This window comes from Cnephaeus nilssonii (genome assembly GCF_951640355.1).
Source record: "Cnephaeus nilssonii genome assembly, chromosome: 6".
NCBI classification, from domain to species: domain Eukaryota; kingdom Metazoa; phylum Chordata; class Mammalia; order Chiroptera; family Vespertilionidae; genus Cnephaeus; species Cnephaeus nilssonii.
The window spans coordinates 82,049,576-82,068,231 of NC_137077.1; the positions used below are offsets into that span (position 1 = coordinate 82,049,576).

General features: G+C 48.0%; 1 protein-coding gene across 1 annotated transcript; it reads right to left on the reverse strand.

The window, feature by feature from the left end:
• Positions 1-10,055: 10,055 nt before the first annotated feature.
• On the reverse strand, positions 10,056-14,400 carry DUSP6 (dual specificity phosphatase 6). The gene is made up of 3 exons (XM_079774873.1): positions 13,549-14,400; positions 12,561-12,998; positions 10,056-11,565 (listed from the first exon to the last, which is right to left on the reverse strand). The coding sequence occupies exons 1-3, from the start codon at positions 13,946-13,948 to the stop codon at positions 11,258-11,260; spliced, it is 1,146 nt and encodes a 381-aa protein (XP_079630999.1). The 5' UTR covers positions 13,949-14,400; the 3' UTR covers positions 10,056-11,257.
• Positions 14,401-18,656: the final 4,256 nt, after the last annotated feature.

The window sequence follows — 18,656 nt, forward strand, 5'->3', positions numbered from 1 at the left end:
TTCCCGGGCAGGGCACATGCCTGAGTTTCAGGTTAGGTCCCCAGTCACAGCAAGTATGGAAGGCAGCCAACTGATGTTTCTCTCTTTCTCTCTCTCTCCCTTTCTCTCTCTAAGCATGTCCTCAGGTGAAGATAAAATTGTGTGTTTCATGATTCTGTACCTGAACTAGTCTTGCTTACCATTTTGCAAAAGTGATTTAAACATTAATAAAGTGAAGCCTCAAATTTATAAATGACATCAAGATTTTCTGACAATTGAAATACTAACCAGACAAGAATAAACATGGAGAAGATCTCAGATGGAGCTATGTGAGTGGGCAGGGAACGTTCACGCTCCGGGGAGACAGCCATACATCATGCCCACAGGAAAAGGGAACCCACCTTGTTCTGAAGAGACCACGGCCTCTGAGTGCAGACGTGATCCAGGAAAAGGATGATGGCATCATTGTAGACCATCCCCTGAAGAAGTCCGTCCAAAGCATTGTGGCAGTCACAAAAGCAAGCATCATCAGGAAGGATGTTAAAAAACAAAATAGAAAGCACAATCTCATGAGTGCTCGCACACACGCACACACATACACACAGGGACACCAGTATTCATCTGCTTCAGAAATGCTGGGTGGAGTTCCAGGCATTAAACCTCAAAAATGTCACAATGAAACTGGAACATATCCAAAGAAGTTCACTTAAAATTATTAGGGTTTGTGAAGAGACCAGAAACTTTAAAGCACTCCAGTCTGGAAAGACAAAACAGGAGAGTTGGTGGAAAAGAATCTATAAATCACAGAGGGTATTGATTGAGTGAACACAGATCATGACACCAAATTCCAGCAAAGCAGACCTAGAAGCCCTGGTGAAATTAAAGTATTTTAGGACAATGAATGTTTTCAAATGCTAGTTTATAGGGCAGATAATAAAATAGGAAAAAAAAAACATAGCTCTAAGAGAGTCTGTAGCAGTGAGCTCAGAATAGCTTATGGTACAGTTATAGCTAAACTATATGCTCAGCCTTCTGATGTTCCGTGTTATGGAAGATGTAGCAAACTCCCTCCACACTATTTGTTGAAGACCCTAAGAAAGGAGATGCTAGATTAATTTAACTGCTGATTTAATATATGTGGTATATCTGGTAATTCCCAAAATGGCTAATAAAAAGAATCACCTGGGAACCTTTTCTTAAAAAAAAAAGATTTCCAGGCCTCATCTTACCTAATAATAGACAAACATGTAAATTGACTGTACCTTCGCTACACCCATAGCCAATCAGAGTGACTATGCAAATTAACCCAAAAAAGATGGTGGTTAATTTGCATACATAGGCACCCAGAGCCTGTGTCCCAGGAACATCCTGGCACTCAGATCACTGTGAGGTAAGGCCTGGGCAGGAGCGGACCCCCTGCAATCGATCGCCTGGGCAGGAGCGGACCCCCTGCAATCGATCTCAGGGAGCTGGGGGTCTGCTTTTGGCCTGGGCAGGAGCAGACCCCCTGTGATCGAACGCAGGGAGCTGGGGGTCCGTTCCTGCCCAGGACGAAAGCCTCCAGCGGAGGCTTTCAGCCTTGGGCAGGAGCGGAGCCTACGATTGATCACAGGGAGCTGGGGCTCCACTCCTGATCGCAGGGAGCTGGGGCTCCGCTCCTGCCCTAGAGGCTTTCGGCCTGGGCAGGCCTGGGCAGGGGTGGAGCCAGTGATCAGAGGGAACTGGAGGGCCCTTGCCCAGACCTAAAGCTTTGGCCAGAGGTTTTAGGCCTGGGCAGGGCCCAGCCCATGATTGGTGTGAACTATAGAGGAAACACCTTTTCTGACAGCACATTGGCTAAGCTTCCTGTATGCCACTGGTAATATTCTTAGTAACTTGGGTAATAAGAATCCAAAAAGGTGATCTAGGGTTTTTCCACCACACTTCTGGAGAAAAAAATGAAGGTCCGCTGCTGGAGGGCTAACAAATGTCATATCCTGCCCTAGCCAGTTTGACTCAGTGGATAATGCCTCGGCCTGCCGACAGCAGGGTCTGGGTTTGATTCTGATCAAGGGCATGTACCTAGGTTGCAGGCTCCTCCCTGGCCGGAGCCCAGATCAGGGCTCATGCAGGAGGCAACCAATCAAAGTGTTCCTCTCACTTTGATGTTGCTCTCTGTCTTTCCCTTTCTCTTTCACATTCTCTAAAAGTCAATGGAAACATATCCTCAGGTGAGGAGAAAGAAAGAAAGAAAGAAAGAAAGAAAGAAAGAAAGAAAGAAAGAAAGAAAGAAAGAAAGAAAGAAAGAAAGAAAGAAAGAAAGAAAGAAAGAAATGCATATCCTATGAAAGACACATCTTGAAAATGCCTAAAGAAAGTTGTCATTTTTTCTTGGTGAAGGGACTGGAGTCCGTGTTGATGAAAACACCTTGGTGACTGTGGTGACTGTCAGTGGCTGCAGCAGCAGGGTGATGGGGCTGGTGCCTTCCCCTGATCAGCTCGATTGCCTCCCACAAAGGGAGGCCAGACTGCGGCTTAGGCCCGCTCCCCGTGGGAAGCAGGCCTAAGCCGTCAGTAGGACATCCCCTCAGGGCTCCCAGTATGTGAGAGGGGGCAGGTTGGGCTGAGGGATCCCCCCACCCCCAGTGCACGAATTTCGTGCACCGGGCCCCTAGTATCCAATAATTCTGATTCAGTACATCTGGGACTTAGCCACACTGAGACAGACTTTTCCATAGAAAATGCAGAGCATAATCAGATTGGCTGGACTTGAATCATGTCTTATCCCTGAACCAATCACTGAGATGGGAAAGCCAGGCACACCCCTTGGCCTCACCTGGATCAGGAACCTCCCCTCTGGTGCTGGTGGGATTTCTCCCCAGGAAAGAAAGTGAATGACTAATATTCAGTCTCCCCTTCTACCCGAGTAACAGAACCTTCATTATACTAGAAGATGCCTGTGCCCAACTGTCAGTCTACATCCCCAGACTCTGTAGCTATGGCTATGAGGTTAATTCTGAACATTGAACACACAGAGTACAAATCTGGTGTAGGATTTCCAAGAAGCTTCTTTAAGGGAACTGATTCTTCCCTTTTCCTTCCCTTCTTTCTGCTTCCTACTGCCTGGAATGTGAATATGATGACTAGCGATGGAGTCACCATCTTCTAAGCCTGGGAATAAAAGCTAGAATAAGTCTGAGTTTCAGATGATCCTATAAAGTTGCCTGGTTAGGCCAGGATTTCCCATCTCCTCACTTTTACAGAATAGAATAAGCCCTCATGAGTTTTAATGATTTTTAGTTTTATTTCTCTATACCAGGCTTCTGAACCGAATCCTTCCTGATACAGTAGGATTCTGTACCAGATGTAGCTGTGAAGAGAGACTAAGCAGAGAGTTATTTCTATGTTCTACACATTCTCTTTAAATTTCACCCCCCATATCTCTGGGCATCCTGAGTTTTGCTCTCTGTTATACAACTTGAAAAATACTCTTATCATGCCTTATAAAGAATTTGTCTTTTACTGCTTCCAAAGCTAGGCGTAATTCATCACCTACACCGGTAACATCATTTTCCTACATCTGTGAAAAACCATTCCCCCTTCGAAACGTGGTCCACGATTTACTATATCCCACAAACGCTTCTAGACCAGCTCCACTTAAGTTTAGATAATCAAAAGTAGTCATTCTTTTAACTCAGTCTTGCAGACTCTGTTTCCACATTTGTTAAAGAGATTCAATCAGTGGTTTTCAGACATTTTTAGCCATAAGTCCCTTAGTTCGAAAACCAAAAACAGGAGCCCCGAAGGCCTCAAAGTAAGGTTACGCAGGTTGGACACTGCCATTCTTGTCATTGTCTTTCTGATTGACACCTTTTAGAATTGTGTGGTATACAACCTGCCCCAAAATACACATACGAGGTAGAGTCCCTGGGAAGGACCAGAGGAAGCAAGCATTGAAAAGCATTGCACTGATATTTTCAATCCATGTAATCAATAAAAGTATAATATTTAGAATACCAAAACACTCATTATATTAATACAAACAACAGAAGCAACCCAGTTGAAAACTTGGCAAGAGACTTAAAACAGGCACTTTGCAAAATAAAATACCCTATCATCAGTCAACACATGATGATGAAAATTAAAATCATAATAAACAACCATTTCATCCACCAGAAAAGCAAAAACTAAGTGTGACAATATCAAGTGTTGCCAAAAATGTGGAAATATATGAAACCTCAAATACAGTTGGTGGGAATGTAAATTGCTACACATGTATATATATTTCCCTTCATTCACTGCAAGGAAATGTATGTACATGTGTAACAGGGTACATGCACAAAATGTTCTTAGCAGTATTGCTTATAATAGCTAAAACTGAAAAACGAGTTGTCTATCAATATAAGATGGTCTAGTACAATGGAATACAATGAAATACCATTTTGCATGAAAATAACAAACTATCACTACACTCAGTAACTTGGGTGAATCTATTTCTCTGCCAAAATGAAAACATTAATGTTCTTTGGTAAAATGATTTTATATTTTATTGTATGGGTCAATCTTAATGATTGTTTTGATGGCAGGCTCTATGGTGAACATTAGAGACAGATGAAAAAATAGTTGGATTAAAAAAATAATCACAGCAGCTATTGACAATTGCATTTTCAAGATAGGAACATGAGATTAATATGGAGGATCACTATTATTTCTTTGAGTTCTCCACTCAAGCAGCTTTCATGTTAAGAAGTGGTAGGCTATTTATTCCAAAAATGGCTGCAACAATCCTATCCTACATAATAAAAGCCTAATATGCAAATCGACCAAACGGCGGGAACAATCGGTGGTACAACTGGTCAATATGACACGCACTGACCACCAGGGGGAAGATGCTCAACACAGGAGCTGCCCCCAGCCCACAGGCCCCAGGCCAGCCAAGGCAAGTACAGTGAGCACCCCCCCACCCCCCCCCCCGCTGCCGATTCCCCCTCCAGTTGCCCCACAGATCGACCCTGATTACCAGCCAGGCCTAGGGACTCTACCCATGCACGAATTTCATGCATCGGGCCTCTAGTATATATATATATATATATATATATATATATATATATATATATATATATTAATCCAGAGAATATTTTTTTATTGATTTTTAGAGAGAGTGGAAGGGATGGGGAGAGGAAGAGAAACATCAATGTGAGAGAGACACATTGATTGGTTGCCTCCCTCACGCGCCCAAGGGATGCAGGAATCGATTCTGCAACTGAAGTAGGTTACCCTTGACCAGAATTGAACCCGGGACCCTTCCATCTGCAGGCTAACGCTCCAACCACTGAGCCAAACAGGCTAGGGCTGCAACAATATTTTCTGTCCCAGGTGCTCTTTCAGAATCTTGCTCCTCCTTCCTCTCATCTCCTTCGACCTTGATAGACCTCTGTTTACAGCAGAAGTGACTTCTGAGCCTAGGACCTGAAGGTCAATCCTTTCCACCTGACTCTCTTGCTCAGGGTTTCACCCAGAGAACCCGGACACCATGCTGTGAGGAAGCTGAGGCCACGTGGAGAAGAACCTAAGTCCCTGGCCCTGAAACCTGGCTGAGCTCCCAGCTGATAACCAGCACCAGCTTGCGGGCCATGTGAGTGAGCCCTCTTGGGAAAGTATCTAGCCCCCACAATAGGGCACCAAGCAGACACCAGTCTCCCCTGCTGAGATCTGCCCAGATTCAGACTTAAGACTGCTGTGGTTAGAAGCCACTATGTTTTGGGGTAGTTTGTTACTCAGTAATAATAATCAGAACAAGATCAAGGGACATTCCTGCTACAATTGTCCTGGGAGCTGTGTTTTTCCAAAAATCCCCTTATGCACCCCTCCCTCTTCTTTTTTCTTCTGTTCGTATTTGCAGGAAGCATTAGCTAGACCAAGTGATAAAAACGCTTCTAGCTTAAAGGAAGCAACTTTTTTCACACTTGCTTAGTGCATTTTAGAATGTCATTACCAAATAATATATGATATTACTTCTCCTTTTCCTTGTGTGTCTGGGAGTTCATTTTTGGAGACATGGTGGTCCAAAATGTCTCATCACTAAAAGGCAATGGATACACACACATTCTCTAAAGGTATTTTCCATGACAAAACAGGGAAATCAGTTGGCCAAATTGCATGCATGTGGGCTATTCATCCTTTCCTACAGAAAAGAATCAAATATAGGGTCCAAAATATAGTTATTTTAACTGTTGCAGCAGGCAAGGACTTGCCCAATAGTTCCTTGAAGTTTCCGTTCTGATATGGACACACACAGAAAGATTAAGAGATTACACTTAGAAACACCACATTGTCTTCAGTCTTTAAGGGCTTGTTAAGTCTTCTGTTGCCTTTTAGTTTAACTTTGTTTCATCAAACCAGTGCAATACAGATCAAGGCCCGGATAAATATTTGTGAGTTGTCTGAACTTTGTTCTGTGCCCTTAAATACTCTTAGGAAATCAATTTTGGACTAAAGAAGCTTGAAGATTCTGTCACTAAAACTGGACTGATTTTGGGCCAGTTGTGATAAGAACACAAGAGTAAGGGTATTTGGAATTTCGGTCTGCAGGACCTTCTGGGAAATGATTATTACTGCGTGAGAAACTGCATATAAATGTATACTCAAAGTAATTCTTTTGAAACAGCTTAAGGTCTAAACGCTGATTTATTTTTTTTTTAGGTGACTTTTCAAGAATATTTACTTACAGCCTGCTATCACATGATCTGCCCTTACTTCTCTCTCTCCCCGCACCTCTTTCTCTCTCTTTCTCCCCCACCTGAACACCCGCCCCCCAACTTTTCTCCAGAGGAATCATATTGAGGAATTGAATTTCTCTGGGGCCTTTTCACTGGTGTAATCCTAAAAGGGGAGTGTGGGCAAGGGTCAGGGCCAGCTGGACAGCTGCTGGTCACTCCAGAGATCCTTAGGAAAATCAGTTTTGTAAGTTATGTGCTCATGAGCCCAAGAAAGGGCAACTTCTCTGTGGAAAGGGAGAATGGAAGTTTCCAGACAGATATGACATCTCTCTGGCAACTTACCAGCTGGAGCCCTCTGGCTCTCTCGTGATCTGGCTGAGATTTTGGGTTTGATTTGGCAGGTCACTTAACCTCTGCTTCCTCCACTTCCTCAGCTGTAAAATGGGGTCATCACTTCCCACGAAACATCACGGGACTTTATAAAGACGAGCAAATACTTACGGCACGCAGTTTACAGGAAGAGCTAACGCTTCAAAGCTCAGTTCAACCACTTCCCATTAGGTGACTTTAGGTGTTATTGGCCTCTCTCTGCCTCAGTTTCCTCGTTGAAAAATAAGGATAATAATAGGATCTATCTCACAGAGCTGTTTGAGGATTAAATGATATAACGTTGTACATGAAGTACAGCATCTGAGAGTCTCAATAAACGTTAATGGTTTCACCTGCTCTGCACCTTATTTCATCTGATCTGTGTCACCCACCCATGACCAGAAGGCTGGAATTATAAGAGAATCCTAGAATGAAAGGCAAAGACTCTCTCACTTTACAGACAAGAAAAAAAAGAAACTCAGCGAGGCTGGGTGACTTGCCCGGGGCTGTCTGATTCATTAGTGAGAGAGCAAGAGTTAGAGTTCAGGTCTCCTAATTATTGGGTCTGGGCAAGTCTCCGTTTTCACTCCTTTGAAGGCTGTGCTGGTATTTCTATCCCCAGATAATTCTCAGTCTGATTTTAACCCTAAAATCAGTTTATACCATCAACCAGTGCATCCCCTAAATCTCCCCTGGCCCCCACAAAACCTGTAGATAACCTCCTTCCCAGAAAGGTCCCCCTAACCCCAGAAGGCCAGGAAAGGTAACACTTTCTCCAAGACCTGAGGAAGCCACTAATGGGGACAGCAGGTGAGGAGGGAGCGGGAGCTGCGGCTGCTGGCTAAGGTTGCCCTGGTAACCGCTTGCAGGCTCCATTCAGGAAGTGAGCCCAACTCCAAGATGCAAAAGGATCGCCTTCCCGCGGCTCCTACAAGCACAAAGGAACCAAAGGGATGGAGGGATGGCCAGGAAGGGAGGCCAAGGTGAGGCGGGGGCCCATGCTGTCAGTTACAACCTTCCACTTCCCACAGAAGAAAAGAGAGAGAGAATAGCTCTTTGAATCTTTTGACTTGTGTGAACCATAAAAACCACCCACTTAACGTGAGTCCTTTTGTGGCCATAGAGGGAGGCAGGTCCCCCTCTGTTCACCAGCCTTATGAAACAATATACCAGGAGGGGGCCGGGCGGGGGGAGAAATCCCAAGCATTGCCATTTATGGGGGCCCCGAAACTCTTCTGGCTCCCTCTTTTACTCAGACTGATGACAAAGACCATTTGCTACCAATCTATTGGAAACTTTTATTTTTTCTTCACAGCTTGAGCTGTTTAAATGCAGGGAGCTCCCTCTCCCCAAATCGATGTCAGACACTTGCTGAATGGGCCAGGCTCAATTATGTTCCCTCCGCAGGTTCAGCTCACACTGTGACCCTGCATGGCTTCCTGCTATTCATATGTGTTACTTCCCCTTTGTGGTAATGGCTTGTGGCACTTGGCCAGAAAACATTATTAATTTCAGAAGTTGACTGACAAACAACAAACCCACAGTGAACGGAGAGGAAGTGCTGGGGAGGCCAGCTGTCGGCTTGAGCGGAGCAGTAGGAACTCAATGTATGCAAGTTTGAGGAGGAAAGATGATAATCCACAGAGAGGAAATGCACTAAAATTATCCACAGCCCATGTTAAAGAAAAAAGAAAGAGAAAAAAAAGAGAGAGAGAGAAAGAAAGAAACCAGAACAAAGAAAGGGGGGGAGAAGCACACAGCTACTTGAGCTGCAGCTGGACAGGAAATTGCTAACGCTGCTTGCAAATCCCCACTTTGAACAGCCAGTCTCGGGAATGCCAGGAGCGGAAACCGTTCCGAACTGGATTAACACGGGCCAAGTGGAGCTGCAACCCACTTCTCCTTTGAGCTCCGGCTGACTTGGGGAAGCCGAATGGGAGACGGACTTGGTCGTGTTCTGTGCATTGGCCTTTTATACATGCTTACTCATTAAAAGTCCCACCGGACAGCGTGATATGGTTGCCATAAAGTCAGGGCCACATGCCTATCATGAAAATTACCAAACCACCCAACTGGCATCTGACATGTGCCATGTGGGTGAAAAGCTCATCTTCCCAACTGCAGATAAAGGGACTAAGCGCATTTGAAGAGACTACAAGATGCAGTTATGTTCTAGTTCTTTTGATTTCATACGCCTACCCTTTACTTTTATTTTTGGCTTGTGTTTTGTTACACTTGGAACAAAGAGAGGGGATGTCCCAAGAAAATGACAAGATAGTAAGCCTTTACCTTGAAAGAAACTGTTCAAAATAACCGCCATTAGGTTCAATTGTGGTTTCTGACCTACATTCTAAACCAGTTAAAGCACCAAGTACATTAGAACAGGAGTGACAAAGCTTCAACTAAAATGCCAATATAAAACGTTCAAGCCAAATCCAGGCTCAAGTGAGAAAGCTTAGATATGCTTTGCCACACACGAGAAAAGGAAAACACCACTCCTGATTCATGTTATTCCAATTTAAGATTAATTTGCAAGTAGAATTGCCAGGTAGTAACTGACTGGAAAAAATAATTACCCCTTCTCCTTGGCATGTGCGTTATTGAGAAGATCCTGATGGAGAAAGGAGAGGTTAACGCTGTTACTGTCATCTTAATTCTGGTGTCCTCGGGGCCCCCTTGTTGACTGTTCATTAATATCTGTATTTTATACCCCAATATTTTCTGTGAAATTATTATAAGCCAGAACTATATTCACAGAAAATATTGCCCATACACATGATATAGTCAGTCCATTCTATGATGCCATCCTTATTTGAAGCAAAAGATTAATTTCATAAACTGCACCTGAAAAACATTCTTGGAAGAGCTTCAAAGATGAGAACTTCGCCCTGCTATGCCTACCTGTGCTTTTACAAGCCAGTCAGTCCCAAGTGAAAAGTTTCTAAAATGTGTCACTTCACATTCCGGTACAATTAAGTTTTTTTTTTAAGAAAAATACACACATTCAATAGCCAAAATAGTTATTTATTAATAATTTAAGGTTTTACATTCTTATAATAAATTGCATCTCAAAACTTTACACCATGAACATAATGAAGCAACCTAACTCTCGCCCCTCTTCACAATCATATGCACTTCACCTATCAAATGGGTACCCATGCTCACACACACACTTCCAGTTTTATACAAAATTTTTAAAAGGAAAGAAACCAACCCAAAGTATTGCATTAGAGGTCGTGACGCTCCCTGAAGAATTTTGTACAGAGGTAATATACTGTTTAGCACAGCTGAAGTTTAAAAAAAAAAAAAAAGTGAGCCCATTGATTTTGGTGCCTTTCCAAGGTATCCCCTTTAAGACAACACAAGCCAAAATATTTACAAAGGTAAGGCATAGTCAAACTACATTAAGGGGGTGGGGAAAATCACAAGGAAGATATATGAAAGATACTGAAGACTGCACCATAACAAGGTCTCAGCGACTATAGTGTCCATGAAAATGTCATTCAGAATTGGTAAAGTTGAGCATGCTGCAAATATATCCTTTGGATTAGAAAAGAGCAAAGTTTTCCATTTTTTTGTTGTTGCAAGAAGTGGTATACCGCTCTTTCTTCCTTTGGATGATTTCTTTTAAACCCATCAAAGAAAAAACAAACACAGTTCAAACAAACACTGCCAAGTGATTTAAGATCAAATATTTACAATAATCAAATGGAGTATCAGATTTATTTTATCTATTATTAATGTGTGTGTGTGTTTTTTGCAAACTGATACTACAGAGCTGAAACCTGTCTTTGGCTCCTCTATATGCAAAATTGATCAGTCTTCACTGAAGACAACATAGTCAGTTCCAGATGCAAAAAGAAACAGTGGTACAAAGCCCTAAAGAACACATGCTCCTATCCTACCATTGGGTCCTACCCTATTTATCTGGAAGTCCTCAATTCCAGTCCCTGCATGGGTAGGCTGTACACATGGGTATGGAGCAGACCTACTGCCTGTATCTATACAGCAAGTCCTGTTGTTTCCATCGAGAATGGAGCAAATCTCTCCCTTTGTAATAACCAATTCCACATGTGATAACCTTGTCTAACAGACAGCGGGTGTCATTTGGACACCTGGGGCCACAAACAAAGAAAGCAGCCCAGCCGATGCTGCCAAGAGAAACTGCTGAAGGAAAGGACACATCCCAGCTTGGAGGAATGTGGGGCCTTTCACGTGGATTGCCGGGAGTCCACCTGGTAGACATTCTGGTTGGAGGGGGTGGTGAAGTAGAGCTGTTGTGCGGGGACCCGGTTGTCACAGGGGCTGCTGAGTCCCAGCGTCCTCTCGAAGTCCAGCAGTTGGCCCATGAAGTTGAAGTTGGGGGAGATGTTGGATTTCTTCATCTTGACAATGTCATAAGCATCGTTCATTGACAGATTGAGCTTCTGCATAAGATAAGCCACAGTCACGGTGACTGAGCGGCTGATGCCCGCCAAGCAATGCACCAAGACGCCACAGTTTTTGCCCCGGGCTTCATCTGTAAACACAAGAAAGGCAAGCTTTCAGTAGACCGAAAACCACCCTTTGTGAATGATCAGTCTAAAAAGATGATTTTTTTTAAGATTCAGAAAGTAATCGTGTGTGGCAGTTTAGCCCTGCAGGCAGCAAAAAAAAAAAAAATGTATCATTTCGATAAAACATGTACACTGGGCACAATTACATATTTCAGATGTTTTCTGAAAAGGGAGCTTTTGTATTAAGTTTCTGCCAACAAAAAACTCCTTAATGTGTGCATTCTTTGCCTCAGCATGTGAATACCAGAAACCCTGCAATACGGTAGTGAATGCCTTTTGTACAGACAAGCAGACTGCAAGGGTCTATTAAATTATTCCCCAACTGTTGTGCAGCTAACAATGGAGGTATTCAGGCATTTTAAAAGAGAGAGGGAAGTCACAGGGGACAGCCCATTAGGAGGAACAGGATGTCGACATGGCCTGAAAATGAGTTCCTTTGTAATAGGAAATGCATTACAATGCCTGGAGATTCGCTTCTCCAGGCTTCCAGCCCACAGTCCTTCCTGCTGGGCTCAGGTTACCCGCACTGTCTCCCTCTTCACTGGGATCACAGTAACATTCAACTGGATTTTAACATCTAAGCACTCATCGGGGCTTTCCAACAACCAACTTGATGTCATAAAATCGCTCCCAGGTCTTTTAAAATTCTAGAGCAATGCTAGGATTCCTGCCTACCATAAGTACTTCTTTCTAGCCTTCCCCCATCCCAAAGATGGTCGGAATATTCTGAAGTCTGATTGTGAATGCCACCCCTCCCCCGGCATTTCAAATACACCTGTGGTCAATAGCCTTAGCAAAAGGTGCTTTTGATTTTCTTAGCAAGATGCACCAGAATTAAGAATATTAGAGACCGGTAGACTGACAAATTAGCAAGCAGCAAGAAAGACTGAAAGCGTAAAACTCCGTGAGCTAAGACTTTTGCATTTAAAAGTGAGCGAGCACTGTACATGAGTCTCACCTATGAAAGAAATGGCCTCAGGGAAAAACTGGGACAGGTTTTGGCTCCAGTGATCCGAGATGGGGATCTGCTTGTATTTAAACTCTCCTGCGTTCTCAAAGAGATTCGGCAAATTGGGGGTGACGTTCAAGATGTACTTGATGCCGAACTCCTCCAGCACGTCCAGGTTGGTGGAGTCCTTGGCACAGCCCAAGTAAAGGAAGGGCAAGATCTCCACGGGGAAAGAAGGCTGGCTGTTGGACAGCGGGCTGCCATCCGAGTCCGTTGCACTATTGGGGTCTCGGTCGAGGTCAGACTCAATGTCCGAGGAGGAGTCGGAGCTGATCCGCAGGCCCCCGAGCCCCAACACGGGCAACGGCGGCGAGCTGCTGCTACTCGAGCCGTCTAGATTGGTCTCGCAGTGCAGGGCGAACTCGGCTTGGAACTTACTGAAGCCACCTGCCAGGACGAGAAAAGCAACCGTGTAACTCGAGATCCCGTAGTAGTTTTCACAGCTTTGGAAGCCGCAGCCGGGCGCTGGAAACGCCACAGCACCTCACGACCCCCCCACCCCCCACCCCGACACACAGAACCAGATGTATCAAGACACTTAAACGTGCACCCTTGGAAATGGAACGAACGGGCCCGCCTCCCCTGGGAGCCCTTCTTCTTTTGAATCCGGAAATGCACAAAATGGCAACTTTCCTGAATATTCCGAGGGGCTAAGAAAATGCCAGTATGCACCCCAACGACCTCTCCCACCCTGCAAATTTTAACTCCAAACCGAACGATAGAAAGCAAGGCAAGGTGGAGAACATATCCTGCGGGTGCCTGCTCCCCGGAAGCGGGTGAATTCTGCGCCGGCCTGGCTCCGCGGTGCGGGACGCGCGACGTTCGCAGCCCGCAGCGAGCGGACGGCCCCCGGCTGGGCAGCGCGGCCCCGAAGCGCCAGCCAAGCGCAGCCCGCACCTCCCGCCCGGCCCCGCGCGCCCCGCTCCCCGGCACCTACCTTCCAGGTAGAAGGCCCGGCAGCCCTCGTCCTTGAGCTTCTTCAGCAGCAGCCCCAGCACCGACTCGCCCCCCGTGTTCTCGTTCCAGTCGCTGCTGCTCTCGTCGTACAGCACCACCGTGTCGGTGCCGCAGCGCCGGGTGAAGCGGTCACGGTCCTCGCCGCGCGTGAAGAGCGCGTGCACGGGCAGGTTGCCCTTCTGCAGGCGCCGCAGCATGATGCCCGGGATGGCCACGTTGATGGCTGACTCGATGTGGGACGACTCGTACAGCTCCTGCGGCCGGCAGTCCATCAGCAGCAGCCGCTCGTTGCCCAGCTCCAGCTGCTCGTTGAGCCACGCCACCGTCTTGCTGATCGCCATTTCCGACGCGAAGGGCACGGGTCTGAGCGTATCTATCATGGGGGTCGCGCTGCGAGAGAGGGTGGGGTGCCTAGCAGACGCCCCGCGGGGCAGGCATAGGCCGAGCGCGCCACGCGAAGCCGCCGCTCACGGAGCGGGGTTGGATCCCACCTCGCTCGTCCCCCACAGCGTTAGCGGCTGGGGAAGGCGAGCCCGAAGGGGAGCCGGCGGTTTCCTCTGCGCCCGGCTGCAGCCGCTCGCTCTCGGTGTCAATGAATCGCTCTGAATGAAGCTGCCCAGTTTTGTTTCTCCCCAGTGAATGAAATCCAATTAATCTGGACTCCGGGCTACCGAGAGGGGAGGAAGAAAAACAGTCCGGCGGCTCCTAATCCCTCCCTCCAAGGCTGCACCTCAAATCCACCCGAGCGTCTCTCTCTCCTCAGATTATTCAAGCCTCGCACTCTCTCTGTCTGCCTCGGCCTCAGCCCTCGCACACCCCCTGCGCAAGGCAGCTCCTCAATGGATACAAACAGCGAGCGTCTCAATGGATACATTCTCCCGGCCAGCCAATGAGCGCGCTGCGGAAGGGGCTGTTGCCGTGGAGACGGACCGGCTGGAACAGGTTGTGTTGATGAATTGTTAATGAGTTTGTCATTCACAAAAACGGAAAGGAATTTCCGCTCCGGATAAGCCCCAGTGCAAACAAGCTGCAACAGCGGCCTCGGCGGGAGGAAGGAGAAAGAGGAGGAGGCGGCGGCGGAGGAGCAGGGCACATAAACCAGGGCACTTCAGTTGTCTCATGTTTCCTTCTGTTGAGAGTTCACACTTCGCGTCGGAACTTTTTGCGCACAAATGGTGCAATTAGCAGGCACAAAAGCCCTTGTTCGTGACGCCTGTGCTCGCAAGCTGGCTTTAGGAAAACTTGCGCTGACTTTTTTTTCCTTTTTTATTCCCTTTAAACTCATTTGGACTGGGGTTCGCCTTACCCCTCCTCCCCCGCCCTCCTTCAGGCGGTGTGACATTTGTTTGCCAGTTTAAAAAGCCCAATTCTGTTTGCTCTGATGTTCTTTTAGCCGAGGCTGTGTTGGGGCTGCTGGACTGCCTGGGCTTTAGTGACCGGTGAGGTGTTAAATGTTAATCCAACGCCTTTGGAAACAAACCAGGATTATATTGAAACATTTTTTAAAGCAAGCAAACAAGGATCTGTTGTTCAGATAATAGGAATCAAGCTTTTTAAAAATAGCGTTTTAATCATTATTTTTAAACAGTGGAGACTGCAGAAACAAACTTGTTGGGACAGTCTGATGCTTTTATCCCCCTCCAGCGGCGTGGAGCGTTAGGAGCCAGAACCATTGTTCCTGTGATCCCGGCTCCCGCGCCTGTCACCCACCACGCGCCGAGGGGGTGGGGGTCGCGCTGGTTCCTTATTTCTGGGCAGGAAGCTCGGCTTCCGAAAAAAGGAGCTGATCGGGCGGGAGCACCTGCGCGAGGTGCACTAGGGCACCCGGAGCCTTCGGGCCGTCCCACCATCGGGGAGGCACGGGGAAGTCCTCCCGCAAGGCCTGCAGGTTGTAGGGATAAACTGGGCTCGGCGAGCGGTTACTGTGTAGACAGAGAAGCATGTCAAAGGGGAGCCTGCTCACACCCCCACCCCCACCCCCACCCCCACCCCCACCACTCTCTTCGCAGCGTGAACCGCAGCCCCCTCCCCTGCGTCACGGGGCTCTCGCGGAGGACGGCCCGCGCCTGCGCATTGCACTCCTTGTCATCTCCCCCCCCCCCCCCCCCCGTCACCCCTGTCTCCTCGCAAGGTGGGCGCCGTACGTGGGGCGACTCCGCTGATGGTGCGGGGCTGTGGGCTCCGTGGCGGCCCGGGGAGGGTGAGGGGGGTGCATGCCGGGATCCCCTGGCTCCTCAGGAGGGCTGGGAGTCCCGGGGAACGTCTCTGCAGCTCTGCAGAGCCAACAGGTAACCGGGGAGGTGTTGGCCCAGCCTCCCAGCAGCGCTCGGCCGAGGCGCCGGGGCGCGGGGTGGGCCAGCCGGGGGCCGGATGGAGGCGGGGCCCGGCCGGGGCCTCGGCGACGGGGAGGCGCAGTCTGGGGCGCGGAGCTCCATTGTTACATAAAGACGCCGGGGCCTGCCTCTCCGGAGCGGAAAACCACCTGTGCGCGGCCGGCGGCGCTGGGGCGGGGAGGGGGGGCCGAGGCCGGAAGGCGCGGGCCCTAATCCGGCCTCCCCTCCCTAACCCCTGGCGGAGAAGAGGCCGCTCATTGTGCGGCCGCCGCCAGGGAGGCGGAAGCGGGGGCGGGGGCCTGGCCCGGAGCGGCTGTTCCGAGCGCCCCTCCCGGCGCGCTGTGCCCATCGCAAGTGTAACGGAGGGCACCTGAGGTCGTGGGGTCTCCCTCAGCCAGACTCCCGCACCCACGGGCCAGCCTGCTGACGCCCCAATCCAATTTGCATGTTCAGTCACCCGCCTCTTCCCTGGTTTGGGGGATGTGAGCTAAAAAAAGCAGGCTGCGAGGCCCCGGTTGCCAATTTCGGAGCTCTGCCGCAGGCGGGCCGCCCCGGGAGGAGCGTGTGCGACGGAGGCGGGGGTGGCCGTGCGCCTCTCCCCGCTCCTTTTTTGGGCATGCCTTGGAACAAAATTCCCATCTTTTACTGGATATCCCCCAGTCCCAGCTGGGGTAGGCCTGCGCTGGATTTGACGCCTCCGATCCGCCCCCACCTGTTCCAGGCGTTCCCAACCCAAGGCGTTTCAGTCCCCGGGACCTGGAGGCGAGGAGGGGAGAGGCAGGGCGCCCTGCTGTAGGACTGAGAGGAGCGCACTCTTTCAGCCGGGACCTCCCGCAGAAAAGGAGGGAGGGACCCTGGTTTCTATTTAATTGTGTATTGATTTCAGAGAGGAAGGGAGAGGGGGAGATAGAAACATCAATGAAGAGAGAGAATCATTGATTGGCTGCCTCCTGCAAGCCCCCCCCCCCTCACTGGGACCCGGCAACTGGGGCGTGTGCCCTTGACCAGAATCGAACCCGGACCCTTCAGTCTACAGGCCCATGCTCTATCCACTGGACCAAATTGGCTAGGGCTCTATTTAGCTATTTTTAAAATGCAGTTACCTGAACCTGGGCGTAAATTTGGGAGGATAATCGCAACACTTTGCAAACTTGAAGGTGGAAACATTTAGTCGGACCCGTGCTGATGAACGCTACCGCAGCGGAATGTCGGTCCTTCTCGTCACGTTTTCCAAAACGGCAGCGCCCTCCCCTGCGTCGCGGGGCACCGGTCGGGCCGCTCGGTCCTAAAACAGGCGCCGTAAAGAACCTCGGAGCCGGGCGGCCCGGGTTTAAATTGTGCCCCAATCGCTTCCTACACACTCGACCGTGGTTAAATCTTCTAACTGTTCTACGCCGCAGTCTCCCGCGGTGGCAAAATGAAGATAAAAGTATCTGCGATGATTGGATGGGTAAAGCGAAATGCCCTAACTTGGTGTGCTGTTAGCTGATGATACTATTTTCATCGCTCTGAATTCCGAACCTGTGCAGATGCCTGAGTCCTTTCCATCCCAAAGACCCCCATGGCGGGCTGCCTCACAGCTCGCCTGGAATTGGCTAGTCTACAGAGAAACCCTCTGAGAAACTGCCCTGAGCGGTTTAATCCATCCCAATCCGGCTGCCAAGCAAAGCAGGTGCTGTTACAGACCAGGGTCAAAATCCTTTAACTGGGTTAAGGGACAGAAAGTACCCAGTTACCTTTCTGACTTCTCCCTCAGGGGTCCTTTTTTAAAATGCCCTGTTTCTTCTCCACCCACACCAAAATGATCTAATAGAAATAATAGTATTGGGCATTTACTACATGGTAGGCATGGTACCGATTTCTCTAAGTTCATAACTTTGGTCAGTCTTCAGAAAACCCAGGTAAATTATCTCCATTCACAGATGAATGAATTTGCCTGAGGTCACACATTAGGAAATGGTGGGGCCAGGATTTGAGACCAGACCTTTAAGGATTAACCACATACATGTAAGTAACACAGGATGTTGTAGAGATCATACTACACTGTGCTGTTCCCTGCTGGAATGTGCAGGATTAAGGTCTGCCTTTTGAATTTTGACCACCAGAGTCACATTATCTCTGTTGCACCCTCCCCACACATGTTAGGGTCAAAAGTTAGACTTACTCTTCTGCTCCTTCTGCATCTGGTGGTTTTCTTGGACTGTATGCACCTCTTCATTTAGTTAACCACTCAGTAAATGTTGCACATTGTTCTCCCTTACAGTGTGTTTTGGATCATCACAACTACCGTTACTTACCTAGCTGTCTGTGTAGCACATGGGCCTGGGTTTAAATCTTAGCTCTGCCACTCACTTGTAGTCTGACAGAGGGCAGTTACTAACCTCTCTGTGCCTCCATTCGTGCATTCATTCGCTCATTTATTCCAGGTTCCAGAAAGCAGCAGTGAGTAAGATAAGAATACCTGCCTTCCCAGAGCTTGCATCCTATTGAGGACAGACAACAAATAACAGAAATAATTATACAGTATATTAGAAAGTGAACGTGCTATGGAGAAAAATAAAGCAAGGAAAGCAGGAGCGTGCAAAATTCGGATTAGTTATAATCCTCAGAGGACTGGGAGGATTAGAGACAACCTAGGTGACATACAAAAAGTGTTGGGCACAATATGGGGACTCAAATGATGACTTTTTAAAACTCACTGCTTTATTCCTGCACAGAGCTGACTTGCTGTTGCTGATGATCCTGTCTTGAATCT